Raw genomic sequence first — 18,995 nt, 5'->3', positions numbered from 1 at the left:
TTGTAGGATCAGTACGGCCCGGCCCGGCCCGCTGCTTCTCAAGAGTGGCCACCAGTCTCCTGAGAAACTTTGATGAGCTTCAAAGGCTGGATGGTGATACCCCCTACAGGGCGGGCTAGTGCCCCTACGAACCCTTCCCTGCACTGCACACGGGGGGGCGGGCACAGGGCCGCCCACCCCCGGCCTGCGTGGGTCTGACACAGCCTCCGTGCTGGGCGGGAGCTGCCTGCCCTCGCCGCCCGGGCCACGCGTGGGAATCACGGGTCTCCCGCGCCAAGCGCTCAGCCATGTTAGCCTGGCGGGGCGGCCATTTTGTGTTCCCCCCATCACGTGATCGCCGCGGCTGGCCGTCTGCTGTCACGTGATCGGCCCGCCCCAGCGGCGTTCCCGTCGCGGCTTCGCGCTCCCCCCGTCACGTGATCGAGGCGGCGCTCGCCCCTGTCACGTGCCGGGCCCGCGCCCTGGCCGGGGCCGGAAGCGGCGGGGCGCTAAGATGGCGGCGGCGTGAGTTGCATGTTGCGGGGCTGCCGAGTCCGTTGGGAAGAAGCGTCCGCCCGGCGCGTCCCGCCCGCCCGCCCGCCATGGCGGTGACCGTCACCCTCAAGACGCTGCAGCAGCAAACCTTCAAGATCCGCATGGAGCCCGAGGAGACGGTGAGGGGGGCGCGGCCCCAGCTCAGCCCCCACGTGGGGGGCAGCCCCCCCCGCGCAGCCCGGCCCCGCCCCTCCCCGCCCCTCCCCCGCAGGTAGGGCAGCTCCCCCCGTCCCCCTTTCCACGTGGTCCTGCCCCAATTCCTTCCCCCCACTTCCACGTGGTCCTGCCCCAATTCCCCCACATGTGGGGCAGCCCCACTCCCGCAGTACAATCTCAGCCCCCTCTTCCTGCGTGGAGTCAGACGACCCCCACCACCACGTGGTCCTGGCCCAATTCTCTGCCCCCCCCCCACATGGTCCTGGCCCAATTCTCCCCCCATGTGGAGCCAGCACCCCCCCCACACACACACACGCATGGTCCTGGGCCGTTGCCCCAGCGGTCCCAGTTTCTCCCTGCCATGTGGGGCAGTCTCCCTACCTTCCCCCCCAAAGGTGTAACACCCCTATGGGATGGGCCCTAGGCTGCGTGGGGCACTTTTCCCTCTCCCCCATCCCCTTTTTTCCTACCTGGGAATGTGATACACAGAGTAAAAAAGAATACCAGCTTTGAGGGGTATGGGTAGGGTGGCTCGGGGGGGGCGTGTGGGGAGTGAAATATGGGGTGAGAGTGCCAGAAGAGCAGGGTATGAGGCATGGGAGGAGGGGTGAATGGCTCCATGTGGGTGGAGGTAGGAGCCTCAGAAAGGAGAGAGGTAGGGGAGCCGAGCTGTCTGCGTGCCTCCGTACTGGGGCAGTAGCAGGTGGTACATCTGGGACTCTTTCAGCAAGTCCCTATTAGCTCCCGTTGAGAAATGTACCAGGGCAGCCCTGCCGCAGGCAAAGCTGGGCCTGGTGCGTGTCCCTGGGGCCTTGGTGGTCACTGCTGGGCATCGCCTGCTTGGCCCAGAGTGATTGGGGGAGGTAGGGAGCAGGAAGACAAGCTGATCCCAGCTGGTGTGTGGCTCCCTCCACCTCCCGGTTCCAATGGGGGGGATTTTACAGTGGGGTCTGTGATGCTACCGCTCCTGTTGCCATCAGCATCTCCTCCTGCTTCCACCGGGGTGCAAACACCTTGCGTCTGTCTCTCTTTCCGTGTCCCGTAAGAGGCCTCCTCTGGGTCACAGACACCCTTGAAAAGAAAAGGAGGACTTGTGGCACCTTAGAGACTAACCAATTTATTTGAGCATAAGCTTTCATGAGCTACAGCTCACTTCATCAATGTTGCATCCGATGAAGTGAGCTGTAGCTCACGAAAGCTCATGCTCAGATAAATTAATTAGTCTCTAAGGTGCCACAAGTCCTCCTTTTCTTTTTGCAAATACAGACTAACACGGCTGCTACTCTGAAACCAGACGCCCTTGAGGTGTTAGAGGTGAGACCTTAACGCTGTCGTGATCCGTGTTCATGTGACTCGTGTCAAAGCTGACTGGCATCCTCTGAAGGAACCAAATCCCCTATCTTGTCGGGCTCATACAGTCTAGTGGTTAGAGCATTGGACTGGGACTCCAGAGACCTGGGTTCAGTTCCCAGCTCTGCCACTGGTTCGGAGGGTGACCTGGCACGAGTAATTTCTCCTCTTGAGCCTCAGTTTCCCTATCTGTAACATGGGGAGAGTCATACTGACCTCCTTTGTAAAGCCTTTGGCGACCGATAGATGAAAAGCACCTTATGAGAGCTAGGGATTATTAATATACCCTGCTCAGCATCCCGCTCCGAGGCGGCGGGGGCACAGAGCTAAACAGCTAGCACCAGGACTGGCGTCTCAGATCTCCAGAATGTTCTTGTCTCTGCCCTGGAGCTGTCATTTGGCTTTCAAGGGAGCTTTGCTTGAGGGGGAGGCTGTCCCGTGTGGCTGGGGTTTCAGCCTGTGGGTTCTGAACAGGCCCTCGGGGGCGGTGACTCCACCTCCCTTTCTTTGGTTTTATGGGCAATCCCTGTTTTTTTTCTGTTGTGACATGTGGTCTCAGTGTGGGGAAGATGGAAAATCCCCCTGCTTGTGTTTGGATGCGGGAGGCACTTTGTGAGGTCAATTTGAATGACTTGGGAAGGACGAATGGGTGGAGCAGTGGGCTGGGAGGCAGGACTCCTCCTGTCTGTTCCCAGCTCTAGCAAAGTGTGGGGTCTAGTAGTTAGAGCAGGGAGGCTGAGTTCTGTTCCCAGTTCTGGGAGGGGAGTGGGGCTTAGTGGGTTGGAGGATGGTGGCTGGGAGACAGGACTCCGTTCCAAGCTGTAGGACAAGAGTGCAATCTAATGGGTAGAGTGCGCTGTCAATCGGATTCTTCTCCCTCCAAACGTACCGCTGTTTTTAAACACTGAGCTGAGACTGAGAACAAGACTCGGTTTTAGCAGGGAGCGGAGTCCTGCACTCCTGTATTGCTTTGTGCTTTAGGCAGAGCTGATTTTTAGGGGCCCTTTATGGGGGGTGCAGGGTCTAGAATTTAGGTTGTGTGTATGATGCATGTAAAAATAAACCCTAGCAATACAAATCTTACCATCAATCTTTTTTTAATACCGTTTGAAATATTCCCTGTCACTTTTGCAGCTGAGCAGCCTCTCATGAGGGCAAAGGGATTTCAAATGTTTTTCACAGCATGGATCACATTTTAAGACAGAAACTGTTTGCTGGACAGCTCCCCTCCCATCTATAGCCAGTAAAGCCCTTGTGGTGGGACTGAAGATCTGGGGTTAGTTCCCAACTCTGCCACAGACTGCCGGTCTGACCTTGAGCACATCCCTTCATTGTTCTGGGCCTCAGTTTCCTCACCTGTGTCATGGGAGGGGCCTCCCATGTCTTGTCTGTTCAGCCTGTGAGCTCTTTTGGGCGGGAGCTCTCACTCCATGTCTGTGCAGCGCCTGGCACTGTGCAGCCCCAGTCTATGCTGGAGCTTGCAGGCCCTTCCCCAGATTATGAATAACGTGCTTGGAAGGATTGTTGGTGTCTTTTAATGCAAACTAGCCCCTGGCAATAAGCAGGCCCAAGCCGCCAACAAGGAAAGCGCTGGCTGAGGAGCAGGGCCCACGAAGCTGAGTGGAACTGATTAAAAAACCAAAGTGAAACTGCTGTGCCTGTCCTCATGGGGCGAGCCGAGAGGCAAAAGGGGATTGGGTGACGTGCACGAGGCCGGCTTTAATGCTCTTAGGAGGCCACGGTCAGAGACTGGGTTTTTAACTGACTTGAATGCTCCCTGTCTGATTGTAACTCCCGATCCCTTCCCAGCTAGGGCTGTGTCTGCGCCCCTGAGCCCCTTGTAGATGCAGCGCAGACCTTATCTGCTGCCTCCCCAACGAGTTAGCTCCATCAATGGCTGGGTCTGTGCCAGGACTTATGTTGGCACGGCTCTGGCGGCTGCACCCTTGAATTTCCCGGCTCTGTGCTTGGCCGTTACAATTCCCTAGCTGGCTTTGTAAGTGGTAACTCCTGCTCTGCGCGCTCCCCTCTCCCGCAGTAGTGGGACACTGGATTCAGCAGCGTTTAGTTCCTGCCCTACACTGTTCCATGTCTGTATAAACAGCCCACCCCAGAGGTGGCTGCATCTCCCCGCAGGGCGAGGGACCTCGGTATAAACAGCTGCCGCTCTCCACCGCTGAGGCAGCCAAACTTGTGTAGCGGGCGATACGGTTTTGCTGCCATGCTGAGCCAGACAGTCGTTGCCCATGGGAGGAGAGGGGTGAGGCGGTGGCTTCCTTTTTTAAATAGCTGGAGTCCCACATCCTTTTCACAGAGCGTCAGGCTTCGTTTTGGCTCAACCCAGGAGCCAAAAATATCACTTGGCTCCTACTCGCTTGTCTCACAGGGCTTTGCAGCTGTTCCGACGGGTCCCCTCTGGGACACCATTGTCCTCCGGGATGCAGGGGAGCGTCTGGTGCGAAGCCTCCACTGCTTGGCTGTGTGGGGCTGGGGGGAATGGGATGCATGCTTGCAGAAGCAGTTGCTCAGTTATCCTTCCAGAGGGCCTTGCAGACCCGAAAGGGTTGAGCCTCATGGCTCTGCCCCCTGTCTTCAAGCACCAGGAAATATGTCTCTGTCTTACCAATGGAGAAACGGAGGCGGAGAAGGCATGAGTGGTTTGCAGTCACCCAGAGACCAATGCAGACGCTTCCAGGACCAGTGAGACTTTCCCAGTGGCTGACTGTGATTCCTAGGGGACAGTCAGGCTCTGTTCACGCTCAGGGAAATGGGTGTGTTCAACACGTGTGAAAATCTTGGTGTAGATGAAGCTTTTCTGCCCTGTGTGTCAGTGCTGACCCCATTGTGGCACTAGGGGGCGCTGTGCTGCAGTGAGCAAGGGGGAGGGGCTCAGCAGGGGGCACTTCGCAGTCAGTGCTGCCCTGGTGCAGCAGTAGGGGGCGCTGTGCTGCAGGGAGTAGCTCTGGGGGTGCAGCAGGGCCCACTCTCCCCTCACGGTCAGGGCTGGCCACAGTGTGGTGTTGGCTGGCCTGGGTGAACCCTAGTTAAAATGTGTAGAAATACAGCTTGGTTCCTAGTGATGAGTCGTCCTTGGCCCCCGAGTGTCCAGCGTGGATCCCCCTGAGCCCTTAGGTGCCCCCAAGAAGGAGCCTCCGGCTTGCGTTAGCTGCAGCAGCAGCTGTCCCAGTTCCCCAGTGCCTCGGCCTCCTGTTCCGAAAGCTACTGCTGGGTTCTGTAATCCGGCCTGGCCCTGGCCCTGGCCCTGCGGGGAAGCTGCTTCCATCACAAGCAAAGCATGTCCCCCTGAAACGCCATGAGCAGGGCAGAGGGGTGCTGGGGGGGGTCCCGAGTCTGCGCATGCACCTCCCTGGCTTGGTTGGCACCATTCAGCTGTGAATGGAGCTCTGGGCAATCCTGGCAGCCGGGGGAGAGTCGGAGATGCTGCTCGGCAATGGGCAGATGTGAGCCCAAGACATCCAGTGACCTGCCCCAGAGAGCGCATCTGGTGTCTTTCAGGTATTACTTAGTTGTATTACGGTGGTGGCCAGGACCCCTCTGTGCTGGGCGCTGTACAAATATACAACAGAGATGGTCCCTGCCCCAGAGAGCTTTCAGTCTAAGCAGCTATGGGGTTACCTAGGGGTTATCTAGAGGCTTCAGCCAAGATCAAGTCCCATCGGGCCGGGCGCTGCCCACACACAATGAGAGGCTGTCACCATCACAACGAGGGTAAACGCAGGGTGGGACTCGGGTGCAGCATCTGGGCAACAGGTTGGCAGCTCAGAGCCAGAGAGTTGCCCCGGGACACCCAGGGAGTTGGCGGCAGATCCAGATTTCCTGAGTCCCAGGTCAGGGCCTTTCCTGCAGGACCAGACTAGGATGTAGAGAACCAGGGCGGGAACAAACCAAACTGACCTGTCACCTCCTTAATCCTCCCGCCTAATATTGCTGCTGGGGCCGGGAGCAGGGTGGGGAAGGAGAGTTGTCCCTCTCCCGGCCACGCAGGGGTCTGCATACCCAGCTGACGGGGCCGTCTCGTCCTGCCTGGCAGGTGCGGGTCCTCAAGGAGAAGATTGAGGCCGAGAAAGGCAAGGAGGCTTTCCCCGTGTCAGGCCAGAAGCTGATCTACGCTGGCAAGATCCTGAGCGACGATGTCGCCATCAAGGAGTACAAGATCGATGAGAAGAACTTCGTGGTGGTCATGGTGACCAAGGTACGGCCGGGCCCTGCTCCCACTTGCGGCTGGGCTGCTGGGCCAGAGGTAGGAGCTGCCCCTGGCTGGGATGCTGCAGAAGGAAGGCAGCATCAAGATGGGCTTGCTTTTCACACCCACTCAGTAGGGGGCGCTCTCCCCTCGCCGTTGACGCTGCCCCCAGCGTGGCACTAGGGGGTGCTGTGCTGCGGGGAGCAGGGACGGGGGGCTTGCTAGGGGGCGCTCTCCTCTCACAGTTAGTGCTGATTGTATAACACACGCAGTCAGCCAGTGCCGAAGGGGAGTTCCTTCCTGCCCCCCTTCACCGCAGCTGCTTCCCCGCCCGGGGGTTGGGAGCTGATCGCCTTGCGTGTGGCTGGGGAGCAGGGGACAGAGACCCCAGCCGCACCCTTCAACGCTGCTTGTTTCCTCAGACCAAATCCAACTCGGGCGTCCCAGCCCCTTCCCCTGGCGACGCTGGGCCGGCCAGTGTCCCGGAGCCAGCCCCGTCGGTGGGGCAGACGCCGGCGCCTGCGGCCGGTGCCGATGCTGTCCTGCCCCCAGTGCCTGTGGCGCCGAGCGAGGAGAAGCCTCCGGAGGAGCCGGCTGTTGTCACGCTGCCCGAATCCACTGCCGGGTAAGCCCTGAGAACACGTGCCCCCGCCCCGCGCCTGCCTGTTTGTGTCCAGTAGCACTTCAGGGTGCGGGCTTGACCTTCCTTTGTGGGAACCTGGAACATCTTTAACTTGGAAGAGTGGGGTCTAGTGGTTAGAGCAAAGGGGCTGGGAGTCAGGACTCCTGGGTCCTATTCCCAGCCCTTCCACAGATTCACTGTATGACTGGCTAAGTCACTTTGCATCTCTGTGCCTCAGTTTCCCCATCTGTGCAGTGATACCTACCTCCCTGTGTTTTTTGGGGTGGGGGGGGTGGGTTAAGCGTAATGTTGCCATGTGGCTGTTAAGCAGCTGCCACCTTTCACCCCAGAGGTGGCTACACTGCAGTGGTCCCTCACACACAGACTGCAGCATGCTTCAGGATCCTTGCCGGTGAACGGCTGTCTCTGTACGCACATCGCATCCCCTGGGCTGTGGGGACAGAAAGAGGGTGGGGGGTGCACCGAGCTTGCCTGTGAAGCACAGAATGAGCCCATCCCCATGAGCAGCGGGACTGGTTTGATTTCAGGGTGGATTGAAAATCTGTTTAGTTTCAGTTAGTGACCTGGCGCCCTTTGAGATGTGGCGAAGACCCTGCTTGTCTCCTGGGCAGAAAAGACGAGCCTTTGTTCGAAATAGTGTTGGCGAGAAGATGCCCCTGTTGTCAGACAGCAGCCGGTGCAAACTTGTGGGCTTGGGTCCCGCCAGGCCTAGCCCCAAGAAGGTTAACGTGGCAGCGGATGGTGATAGAATCATAGAATATCAGGGTTGGAATGGACCTCAGGAGGTCATCTAGTCCAACCGCCTGCTCAAAGCAGGGCCAATCCCCAGTTTTTGCCCCAGATTCCTAAATGGCCCCCTCAAGGATTGAACTCACAACCCTGGGTTTAGCAGGCCAATGCTCAAACCACTGAGCTATCCCGCCCCTCAGGTGTGTCCTTGCAAGGGGGTCAGCAGCAAGGAGAGGGAGAGCCAGCATGTGGCAGCTCGCTGGGAGGTCAGCTGCTGAGCGCTCCAAGCAGGATCAGGCAGGCTTCCAAAAATTCAGCTGTGAGGTCACCAGTATTTGGACATTGTTACCCCAGGATGGACCCTGATTCCGCTGTCAGAGCTGGGTCTGGTGGATTAGCTTCAACCTGCTGGGAACAGTGTCACCCGAGCTGAAACCATAATAATTCCTCAGTAGATCTCAAAGCACTTGGTCAGGAACATTATCCCATTTTACAGATGGGGAAACTGTGGCAGGATGCATGACTATGCCCTGCTGGGTGACCCCGGGCAAAAGGCCTCCACCCTGGGGTGTGCACTGTCTGAAAACAAAAAATCCAGCTGAACTTGAAACCAGAGGAATTTTCTGCCATAGCCACAATCTGAGACCTGGGATCCTAAGAGTGGCTAGCGGCTATTAGTAGTATTATGGTCTCGCCCGGGCCGTGTGCCAAGACCCCGCTGTGCCAGGTGCTGCACAAACACAGAGTGCACTCAAGCCAAGAAAGGCAGAGCGGGGACCCGCTCGCAAACTCCAGAGGCACCAAACTGTGTCCATGGGATTTCGAACACACTCGGTAACATTCAGAACCACGCTGCTTTCCTAGCGCAGGCAGGGCCTGGGGGTCAGATCACAGAGAGAAGGGACCTTCGCTGCATCCCGCCCTGTGGTTCCTCCCGGCTCAGGGAGCCCGGCCTGGCTGCCCCAGCGCAGTGTTGGCCCCTGGTGGTTTGCTTGTTGCCCGGCTGTTTGGAAGGAGCCAGCTACTATTCCTCTCTTTTAAATTTGCAGCTCTGTTCCCTCTTCAGGTAGCGTGGGGCGCCCAGACGACGCGGCTTCCACCCTGGGTAGGTGAAATCCCCTTGCTGGGGCTGGGGCAGGCAGCCGGGGTCCCTGGGTGACAGCAGAGAGCTCCTGCCAGCACCCCGGGCTGGCTGCTCCGTGGCTCCCAAGGGGCAGACACTGCAGCTGGCTCCTGCAGCATGAGCTCGTTGGGCGGGGGCGCCCTCTTGTGGCTGTCGCTGGATAAAACAACCCCCTCTTCCCGATGCTGGTGTATGGGTGCCAGGAGCAGGACCCCCCTTCGCAGTGTTGCCCCTCTGTCTGGGAGGTGTGGGGGTGGGCTGGTGGCCCGACCAGGGTGTTGGGAGCTACCTCCTTCATGGCGATCTCAGGTTTCAGTGCAGGGCAGGTTCCAAGCCCTGGGTTGTTCGGTGCCCTGTTTGATGAGTTGGTTGAGTCTCTGCTGGCAGCTGCTCTGGGGCAGCCTGGGCTGTGTCTGTTCCAAGGATAAAAGGTGACCGTCTCCAGTCACTCGTTAGCAGAGGGGCCGAGTTAGGGAAAGAAGGCTGGGGGGCTGGTAGCCAGGACTTCTGGGTTCCTGTCCCAGCTCTGCATGGGGAATGGGGTCTAGTGGTTAGGGGACAGGGCTGGGAGCCAGGACTCCTGGGCTTTTTCCCAGCATGTGTGGGCTGGGTTCTGTCTCCAGCTCAGGTGGACATGAGGGGTGGGTGGGTGTTAATTAGCTGTATTACGGTAGCGCCCAGGAGCCCTAGTCATGGACAGGGTGGGGTGTGGAGCAGGGAGCCAGGACTCCTGGGTTCTAGTCCCAGCTCTGCCCCTGATTTAGGGTAGAATCACTTCCCCTGTGGGGAGTGGGCGTGGAGGGGGGAGGTGATCCCACACTGGGAAGGGGAGGGTGAACCCCTCTGCTGGGAGATGCTGGTGGAGGGGGAAGGGCTGTGTTCGTAGCCAGCACCCAGTCCTTCCCCCCTTTCCCTTGGTGAGCGTGTGCTGGGCACCCCAGGACTGCTGGCTCTGCCTCAGCCCGGGCTGTTGTCCCCTTTCGCCTGCAGTGACCGGCTCGGAGTACGAGACGATGCTGACCGAGATCATGTCCATGGGATATGAGCGGGAGCGGGTGGTGGCTGCACTCCGGGCCAGCTACAACAATCCCCACCGCGCCGTGGAGTACCTGTTGACGGTAAGGGGGCGCCGGGGCAGGACTCCTGGATTCTATCCCAGCTTGGGGAGGGGAGGGGGTTTCGGGGGTTAGAGCAGGGGGGGCTGGGAGCCAGGAGTCTCCCCAGCTCTGAGAGGAATGAGGTCTAGTGGTTAGAACGGTGTGGGAGCCAGGACTCCTGGGTTTCATTGCCATCGACTTGCTCTGTGACTTTGGGCAAATGATTTTTTTTTTCCATCCACATCTGGATGGCTTACAGGAGTGGGATACGGAGTCTGACCCCGTAAGGTCACCGGTTCTGATCCAGCTCTCTGGGACCCTGTGTGGAATGAGCAGGGGTGCCCGCATTGCCTGAGGCCAGCTCGCTCCCTCGCTGGCAGGACATGGGGCGCCAGGCAAACCCCAGAGACTGAGTTCCTTTCTGGCCCCTTGCGGGGTGAGCCCTGTGGGGCAGGGGCTGTTGTGGGGGGAGGGGCACTGGACAGCACTAATGATGCCCCTTTGACTTCACAGGGCATCCCAGGCACCTCCGAGCCGGAGAGAGCCCCGATCCAGGAGAGCCAACCCACAGAGCAGCCAGCACCAGAAGGTCAGTGACATGGTCCTCCCACACCTATGCGATACTTAGGGACCGTGGTGGGAGGGGGGAGACCCAGGGCGGCCAGGCCAGGGGCTGGAGCTGCGTGGGAGAAGGCTCTTGCTCCTGTGGAGCATGGGCTATGGAAGGCCACTGAAAGCATGCATCCAGGGGTGGCAGTGGTGACCCAAACTGGTCCTTCAGGAAGGAGGGAGTGGCTCCAGGCCCTCTTCCCCCTAGCTAGATACCCTCCCATATTCTGTGATCACCAGTGCCCCACCTGTGTGGCAGCATGGCCCAGGTGGGCCCTGCTCCTTCAAGGCATGGACTGGCTTCACCCCGCCCACTCCTTCCCCACAGGCGAGAACCCGCTGGAGTTCCTGAGAGACCAGCCCCAGTTCCAGAACATGCGACAGGTGATCCAGCAGAACCCAGCCCTGCTCCCGGCCCTGCTCCAGCAGTTGGGCCAGGAGAACCCCCAGCTACTGCAGGTAAAGGGGGACAGGAGCTGAAAGAGGCCACGGAGGAGGAACCGGGAATTAGTGCTGGGAGGGGAGTGTGTCTAGAGTGGAGGGAGGCAGGTTCTATGCCTGGCTCTGGGAGGGGAGTGGGATCTGATGGGTTAGAGCAGGGGGTGGAGGGGGGAGCCAGGACTCCTAGGTTCTAACCCTGGCTCTACCAGTGGGTCACTTTGTGACCTTGAACAAGTCCCTGCCCCTTTCCCAAGTTTCCCCGCTGGGAAAAGGGGCTGTAAAGGTCCTGCTCTGGGGGTGGGGGGGGCGCGTCTCTCCCTAACCCTGATCCCCTTCCCATTGCCCTCCCCAGCAAATCAGCCAGCACCAAGAGCAGTTCATCCAGATGCTGAACGAGCCGCTGGGAGAGATGGCCGACATCTCTGACATCGAGGGGGAGATCGGGGCCATCGGAGAGGAATCTCCCCAGATGAACTACATCCAGGTCACGCCTCAGGAAAAAGAAGCCATAGAAAGGGTAAGAGGGAGGCTGGCTGTGCGAGGAGCCGTCCTTCCTACTGGGCATGCCACAGGATTCCTGCACTGGAGAGCCCCAACGAGGGTGCAGTGGGGTCTCGGGGGGAGGCTGGCGAGGTTGGGAGCCAGGACTTCTGGGTTCTATCCCCTGCTCTGTGCTGGGAGTTGGGGTCTAGTGGTTGGAGCCAGGGGGGAGGAGCTGGAGGCCAGGACTCCTGGAGTGTTTCTGTCTGTCCCTGACAGCTCCAAAAGCTTTATCTGGTCTGATGCTGAGCACCTGGAGCTGGGGGTTGAATAAGAACCAAGTTTAGTTATTAACATAAGGGCCAAGTTGTAGCCTTGATAACACTGGGGGGGGGGGGGGTGATTCAGACGGGACAGAGGTGCATTGTGGGGAGAGGGGAGTAGACATCTCTGACTTTGCAAAGCAATGGAGCATAATTAATTTGGTCCTCCCCCCAAAATGGATGTGGTCCTCCCTGATGGGCAGTGCTGCCAAGCTCCGCCCACAACATCCCAGAGGAGCTGGATACCTCTGCTGAAACATGGGTCCAAATGACATCATTAGTCTTCAGAGTGAATATGGGAGTCTTCAGAGTCTTTCCCACCTGGTCAGATCCAGAAAGGGTTGTTGCTGGGTTCATGGCGACCTCCATAGACTCATTGACCTTAAGGCCAGAAGGGCCTGTCCTGATCACCTAGGCTGACCTGCACATCTCAGACCACAGAACCTCACAAACCCCCTCCAGGAACAGGCCCATAGAGGGTGGCTGAGTTACTGAAGGCCTCAAATCTTGATGTAAAGACTTCAAGTTACAGAGAATCCACTATTTGCTCTAGTTGAATACCTGCAAGTGACCCAGGCCCCACATTGCAGAGGGAAAAAACATCCAGGGTCTCTGCCCGGTCTGACCTGGGGGAAAATTCCTTCCCAACCTCAAACCTGGTGATTGGTTAGAACCTGAGCACGTGGGTGAGACCCACCAGCCAGATGCCTGGAAAGAATTCTCTGTGGTAACTCAGAGCCCTCCCCACCTAGTGTCCGATCACTGGCTCTTGGAGATCTTTGCTATTAGCAGTCACAGATCAGCCACATGCCATTGTAGGCAGGCTCACTATCACATCCCCCCCGAAACTGATCAGCTCCGTCTTGAAGCCAGTTGGGTTTTTTGCCCCCCACTGCTCCCCTTGGGAGGCTGCTTCAGAACTTCCCCCCTCTGATGGTTAGAAACCTTCATCTAATTTCAAGCCTAAACTTGTTGATGGCTAGTTTCTAGCCATTTGTGCTTGGGCCAATGTTGGCCCTTAAATAACTCCTCTCCCTCCCTGGTGTTTTCCCTCTGATGTATAGAGAGCAATCAGATCCCCCCTCAGCCTTTGTGTGGTTAGGCTGAACGAGCCACGCTCTTTGAGTCTCCTCTCATAAGGTAGGTTCTCCATTCCTCGGATTGCTCTTCTCTGCACCATTTCTAATCCAGATTCATCTTTCTTACACGTGAGAGCCCTTAAATACAAGTACTGCGTTAGCAATTCCACAGTCACAGGATACGACCCTCAAGTTTACAGGTTCATTACAAATCCTTGCTATTGGCCTCGCAATTTTACATGCCAGTTCCTTTAATATTCTTGGATGAAGATTATCCCGGCCCCCCGACATGCTCCTGTTAAACTGAGTTCGGCCTCCACCTCGGCTATGGTCATTTCTACTGCCGTATCCTCGTGCCCTCAGCCGCCCTGCCACTGTCCCCCCAAAAAATGCATCACCCTTATGAAAAACCGAGACACCGCCTTCGTTTAGGTGTTGGGCCAGGCCTAGATTATCTTTAATCTCCTCCCCATCCGCAGTGCTTAGCGGTCCCACTTCTTTCCTTGTTTTCTTTTTATTTCTATGGCTAAAGAACCGTTTCCTGGTGGTTTTAATTTCCTTGGCAAGCTCCAGCTCTGCCTGGCTTTTGGCAGTTCTCCCCTACACTCCCTCTTGGAGGTCAGAAAGTGTTCTTCACTGATCCATCCCACCTTCCGTTCCTTGTAGGTTTTCTGCTCTCTCAATCTCCTGGTTGAGATGCTTGATGTGCAGCCCTTCCCTGTGATTTTCCCCCCCGGGCTTGGGATGCAGGCTTCAGACCATTTCTGCACCTTTGACTTAAAATAATGCCAAGCCTCCTCCGCATTCAGATCCTTGAGTTCTCCAGGCCAGTCCGATTCCCAAACTGCTTCCCTTCACTTTTTTTAAGTTGCCCTTTTGAAATCCAGGACTCTAGATTCAGACCTACTTTGTTTATCCTTCCATTTACGGTGAATAGCTCATGAGCACTCGAACCAAGGTTGTCCCTTTACAACCAGCTCTTCTATGAGGCCTTCACTTCTTACCAAAACGAAATCAGCTCTTGATGGTTCAGTGAAGAAATCTGTCAGCTGTCCCATCAAGGAACACCTGGGCCCTACCGTTATTGGGAGCGCTTGTCCCCCAATTAGTCTGGGAAATTAAAGTCTGGGAATTGGGATTACAGGAGTCATGTTGAGTTCATTAGAGGTCTCTCTCCAGATCCTGAGGGTCCATAGCAGACCCCAAGCACCATCCCAGCGGAGCCTCTCTAAGCTTTCTTCCCCAAAGTGGTTGTGACCCAGATAGGTTCCGTTTTATCCATTCCGTCACTTCTCGTTTCTTTCCACTCTTCCTCGTCATTAACATCCAGTGCTGCACCGCCCCGCTTTACCTTTACGTCTGTCCCCTGCACGGCACGTTCCCTTCAGTGCTTGTGCTCCACTCACCAGTTCTCTTCTCCCGATGGTCTCGGCTTTCACTTCCTGTCCCTCCACATTGTTCCCCAAGCACCACGCGTCGCTGGACAGACGTCTTCGTTATCTGCTCAGCTTCACCCACGTTCCTCACCCAATAAGGGACGGTCGTTCTACTGCAGTATCCCCTTCCCAACGTTACTGTCAGTGGCGTTGGGACCTTGTCATCCATTCTCCTACCCTCCGTTGGTCCTTTCTCCCTTGCCGTATCCTCTTGTACTTGACTTTCCTCCTGCTCACTGTTAGTCAGGTGTGGAGATTACGCCCGCCCTGAGTCCCTAGTTTAAAGCTCTTCTTCTAGTCGGTTGTGCCAACCTCCATCGCAGACATCTGTCGCCCTCCCCACTCAGGTGGCGTCTGTCCCCGGAGAACAGTCCTCTGCCCGTGACTGCCTCCCAGTGGTCAAACATCCCAAAGCCCTCCTGGCAGCACCACTGCCTGAGCCAGATGTTGATCATCATCTTCTCTCGCCTTCGCTGTCCTCTTCTAGGGCCAGGTAGAATCCCACTGAAGATCACCTGAGCCTCCAGTTCTTTCAGTGCCTTCCCCAGCCTGGCGTGGTCTCCCTGGCTGCATCCCACCAAGAATCTAGCCGTACCATTTGTTCCCGTGGATTCTTTCCTCCTCCTGTAGGTTCAGGCTCAGGTCCACATCCTGTGTCTTAGCTCCCGGCAGCCAGCACACTCTTCTGTGCTCCAGAACAACTCAGCCGCGGTTTCTAGCTGCACCTCCAAACCTCGGCTCAGCTCTGCCAGCTGGCACCTCATCCCCGCCCTGTGGCAGGTTACAGCTCCCGGTGCGGGAACCACGGGTGAGGTTGTCAGGCCTCCAGGAGATAGCACGGGGGCTGGGAGCGGGGGGGAGAGCTGGTTTTAAGGTAACAGCCCTGTCGAAGTCACAGGTCTCCTGGGGTGCAGTGCTGTGCCCCTGCACAAGGGAGTCCTCAAAGACAGCACGGCCATCCTCCGCAGTGCCTGTACTTGGGGGAGTTCTCCCCCAGCCTCCTGAACCTGAGGGGTTCACAGCCCCTCTTTCACCCCTGCATTCGAGCATCCCAAGTGGGCTCAGGCACTCTGCTCCGGAGCGGCTCGCTTCCAAAGGGCAGCTGGGACATACAGGGTGGCAGAGAGGAGTAGGGTTCCCAGGCAGGATCCTTTTGACTCTTCTCTCTTTGTGTCCCCTCAGTTAAAGGCCTTAGGATTCCCGGAAAGTCTGGTCATCCAGGCGTACTTTGCTTGTGAGAAGAATGAAAACCTGGCTGCCAATTTCCTGCTGAGTCAGAACTTCGATGACGAGTGATGCAAGGAAAAAGGAAGAAAAAAAATTTTATATATGAAAAAATTCTCTCTATATCTATTCCTGTCTATTTAAGGGGTACATGGGAGAGACCCCAATTCCCCCCCCCCCCAATCAGACAAACTTACATCCAGATTCGACCAGCCCAGCCTTCTGGCTTGAGGAAATGCTCTTTTCCCCGCTCCCCGTGGAACTGGACAGCTGGGGATCTGAGTCGCAGAACTAGCCCCTAGTCCCAGCCCCCCTCCCCCGGCGCCTGGGCCGTGGGTGAATTCAGTTGCACCCCTCTCCTGCATGGGGCTTGCTCTGGGGTGGGGAGAAGGGATTTGGGGCTGGTCGAGGGGGTCTGTGGGCTCCTCGCCCAGCCCAGAACTTGTGTGCAGGTTGCTTTGCTGTTGAGATGACCAGCCCCTGGGGAAAGGCTGAGCTACTCTGCTTCCATCCATCACCCACTAGCCGTGTGTTGGTCTCCTTTAATTTCCCTTCCCCAGTCCCGCTTTCTGCCACGACCCAGCCACCAGCCAGTTTGGGACCCTATCTATCCCGCTTCGAACCTGCATGGCTCACACAGATCACAGTTGGCCCACCCCACTCCCCAGTCTGGTGTGTTAGTGGTTGGCTTTGCCTGCATAGAGGAGGCTAAACCATGTTGCCAGTCTGGATCCGTGCTGAGCAGAGCGCAGATCCCTGCTCCTAGACAAGGCAGGGTTTAAACTAGCCGCCTCTGCTAGCAGTTAGCTCCAGATCCAGGAGGGCTGAGAACTGGCTTCCTGTGAGCCCAACCTGTGTTTAAGAACCAGCTGTTCTGGCACTTGTCCCGCCCTCCCTGCGAGGCATGCATCGAAACGAACTGCTCAGCTAGCTCCCCGCCGCGCTGCTGCGGAAGGCAGGGGGCGGGTGCTGCCTTAGAACAGCCCGTGCTGAGCCAGGGCTGCCGTGAAAAGACAGGGTTTGACTCTCGGAGCCAGGTCCCTCAACAGGGTCGCTTGTGCGGTGTTTACTGCTCAGACCTCGGTCCCTGTGCTGTGCCGAGGGAGATGGAAAGCCATTAAACCCCTGCCTGCCCTAAAAGGATCTTTTTCAAATTACCCCTTTGAAAAGTGCTGCAAATCAGTCCCTTCCTCTGCTGGGTTTAAGCCCTGTTTCCAATTCTATTGGAGTTTTAAGGGAACTAAACACGAGGATGTCTTTTTAACCTTGATTTTTCTCCTCATTGGGGGATTACAAAACCACAGATTTATTAGATTAAAATCTATTTATTTGAAACAGGGCAACTTTTATCCCCAGGACAATGGGCTTATTTTAAAAACAACATTAAAAAATACCCTCTTCGCTCTGGTAATTTAAAAATCCAATTCTCCTCCCCTTAGGAAGCCGCTGTGCTCTGACCCACTTCTGAGAAGATCAGATGAAAATCCACCCTCGTCCCACCTCCTCCCTGCTAATTTAGTGCCAACTTGGCTGTTTTTTTCTGGATCATCACACCTGTCTCTGCGTCCCTATTTCTCTCCCTGTCTCATGCCCCCAAAACCTTGACCCCCCCGTTGAAGTAATTCCTGACTTTTGTGGGCCATTCTGTTGCATACAAATCCCACCTGGGGCTGGCTTTCCCTAGCCTGTGCAGTTGCAAAGAGAATAGAGTATTTGCCTCCAAAGTAAATCCTGAAGCCATAAATAGCTCCTAAGCTCCATGATATTGCAGGGTAGCTGTGAAAGAGGCTCAGCTAAATTAAGCCGGTGTGATTTTAAGGGGGCGGGAACATGGGTTCCAAAGTGGGTGGGGACAAGAGTTTGCTAGGCCCACATTCTTAGCTTTGCCTCAAGTGAAAAGTGGCCATTGGTTAGATCCAGGCCTCGCCTCCTGGCCACAGTTCCATCTTAAAGGAGCAGTGTCCTAGCATTTGCAGTTTGTTTTGGGGTTGATTTGTTTTCGTGGTTGTACTTAAAATGTTCCTAGCTGGCCGCGGGGTCTGTGCCTGCTAACCAAGGGCCCAATCGAGCTCTTGGGGTGAAGATGGCAGATGGGATAGATTTGATGAAGTACATAAAAGGGGAGGAGTTGGGGTGGAAGGATTACATGGAAATGTAAAACCAAAAGAGGGTGGTTCTTACCCACCCACCTTGTGGGGCCGGGAAAGTGTAACTGGGGAGGTTGTTCTAGAATTGGGCCTCCACACCCCAGCCTCGTCAGTCAGACTGCACCCTGCTGTTCTGGGTGGCCCTGCTCCCCCTTGCCTGGCACCGGCCCCACGGCGGCTTTGTTGCACCTGTTCATTTAGCAGCAGCTTTCCAGGCCCCGGCGCCTGTTGGTTTCTCTCTGGAGCCGCGGGGGTAGCGTGGGAAACTGGCCTCGAATGCTGGGGTGGTGTGGGAGTCTCGGGCTGCGTCTCTGCTGAAAACCCTGCTTGAGCTCTTCAGCATAGACTCTCGCTCCAGCGCCGGGAGTTAATCCACCTCCCGGAGCAGCGGCAGCTTGGGCCGGGGCAGAATTCGTCCCTGGGTCTAGTGGGGTTGGCTCTCGGCGGCGGGGAGTTTTCACACCCCTGCGAGATGTGATGTGTCCATGTAAATTTTCAGCATAGACCAGCCCTCGCAGCCCACGTGCTGCTGATTTAATAGAATTGGGGGGGGCGCTAAATTTCCCAGCAGCCTTAGGGGAAGGCACTTCGGCTGGCTGGTCAAGCTCAGGGGTCCGGCTTCATTTGTTTCAATCTTGAGCTGTTCTGCTCTAGCCCAATCTGAGTGGGGTGATGGGAACACCAGGCCAGGGTGCCCCCTCTCCCCCCGGCTCTGGGGAATGAAGCAGGCCTGGGCCCTGGGTGTAGGTTTCCCCCATAGCTTTCAGTTCCCCCAGGCGGCCTCTCTCCCTGTCCGAGACTGAGTGCTTCACACCTACTGGTTTTGGGGTGCTATGAATGGAATGTGAAATAAACGAGCTGCCCCCGCCACTCGCTGACGAGGACGGGTCAGAACCTCCTAAAAGCCACCGTCTCTGGCGTGTTCTTTCCAACCCGTGCCTGGGGGAAGCTAGAAGCGGCCGAGGGGAGCAGAGGGGAGAGCTATTTTAAGGCGCAGAATAAGTGAGTGTGGATGATTAAACGTGCTTGCACCGGGAGGAGATGGGGGTTGGCCTGGGCTCCCACACAGGAGCATGGAGCTGCTCCCCAGGGCCAGCCGCTGAGATCCGGGCTCCAGCTCGTGGTTGGGGTCAGCAAAGAAAGGCTCAGCCCTTCTTTTTCCATGAATGGGGCAAGAACCCTGATTCCCACCAGCCCCTCCCCCTCGGAGGGTGGGAACAGGGCACCTGGCACTGATTGAGACCCCCTCCCCCCTGCCTTATCCTGTGTGTGTGTTCCTGGGCGAAGGGCCACACGGGGCCAATCTCCCAGTAGCCTCTCGGAGCTCACCAGGGACGCTGGAGCGATTCCAGGCAGCAGCCATGCGAGGTGAGGGGCCGTTTCCCGGCTGGCCAGCTGGGAACCCCATGGCCAAGGGGTC

The 18,995-nt window shown here is 57.1% G+C and overlaps 1 protein-coding gene across 2 annotated transcripts; it reads left to right on the top strand.

Annotated features, from left to right (window-relative positions):
• Positions 1–451: 451 nt before the first annotated feature.
• On the top strand, positions 452–18,479 carry RAD23A (RAD23 nucleotide excision repair protein A). 2 transcript variants are annotated; one of them, XM_048831516.2, is made up of 10 exons: positions 452–653; positions 1,957–2,004; positions 6,092–6,253; positions 6,667–6,869; positions 8,666–8,721; positions 9,730–9,857; positions 10,350–10,425; positions 10,774–10,904; positions 11,239–11,403; positions 15,387–18,479. In XM_048831516.2, exons 1-10 carry the CDS (start codon positions 582–584, stop codon positions 15,498–15,500), a joined length of 1,155 nt encoding a protein of 384 aa, XP_048687473.1. In that variant the 5' UTR covers positions 452–581; the 3' UTR covers positions 15,501–18,479. The 2 variants fall into 2 exon arrangements, with proteins under 2 accessions (XP_048687473.1, XP_048687474.1); XM_048831517.2 differs by lacking the exon at positions 1,957–2,004 and having other exon boundaries at positions 454–653.
• The last annotated feature ends 516 nt before the right edge of the window (positions 18,480–18,995 follow it).

Source organism: Caretta caretta, chromosome 20 (assembly GCF_965140235.1).
Source record: "Caretta caretta isolate rCarCar2 chromosome 20, rCarCar1.hap1, whole genome shotgun sequence".
NCBI classification, from domain to species: domain Eukaryota; kingdom Metazoa; phylum Chordata; order Testudines; family Cheloniidae; genus Caretta; species Caretta caretta.
Note: the sequence above shows the minus strand (reverse complement) of the source record. Positions and strands in the feature narration are given on the sequence as shown.

What these genes read in the sequence shown, in the direction of transcription:
- RAD23A (XM_048831516.2), top strand. Translation starts at nt 582, where the DNA reads ATGGCGGTGACCGTCACCCTCAAGACGCTGCAGCAGCAAACCTTCAAG. An exon ending in GCATGGAGCCCGAGGAGACG is followed by an intron (nt 654 to 1,956) that starts GTGAGGGGGGCG and finishes TTGCAAATACAG; the next exon opens with ACTAACACGGCTGCTACTCT. An exon ending in CGACGCGGCTTCCACCCTGG is followed by an intron (nt 8,722 to 9,729) that starts GTAGGTGAAATC and finishes TTTCGCCTGCAG; the next exon opens with TGACCGGCTCGGAGTACGAG.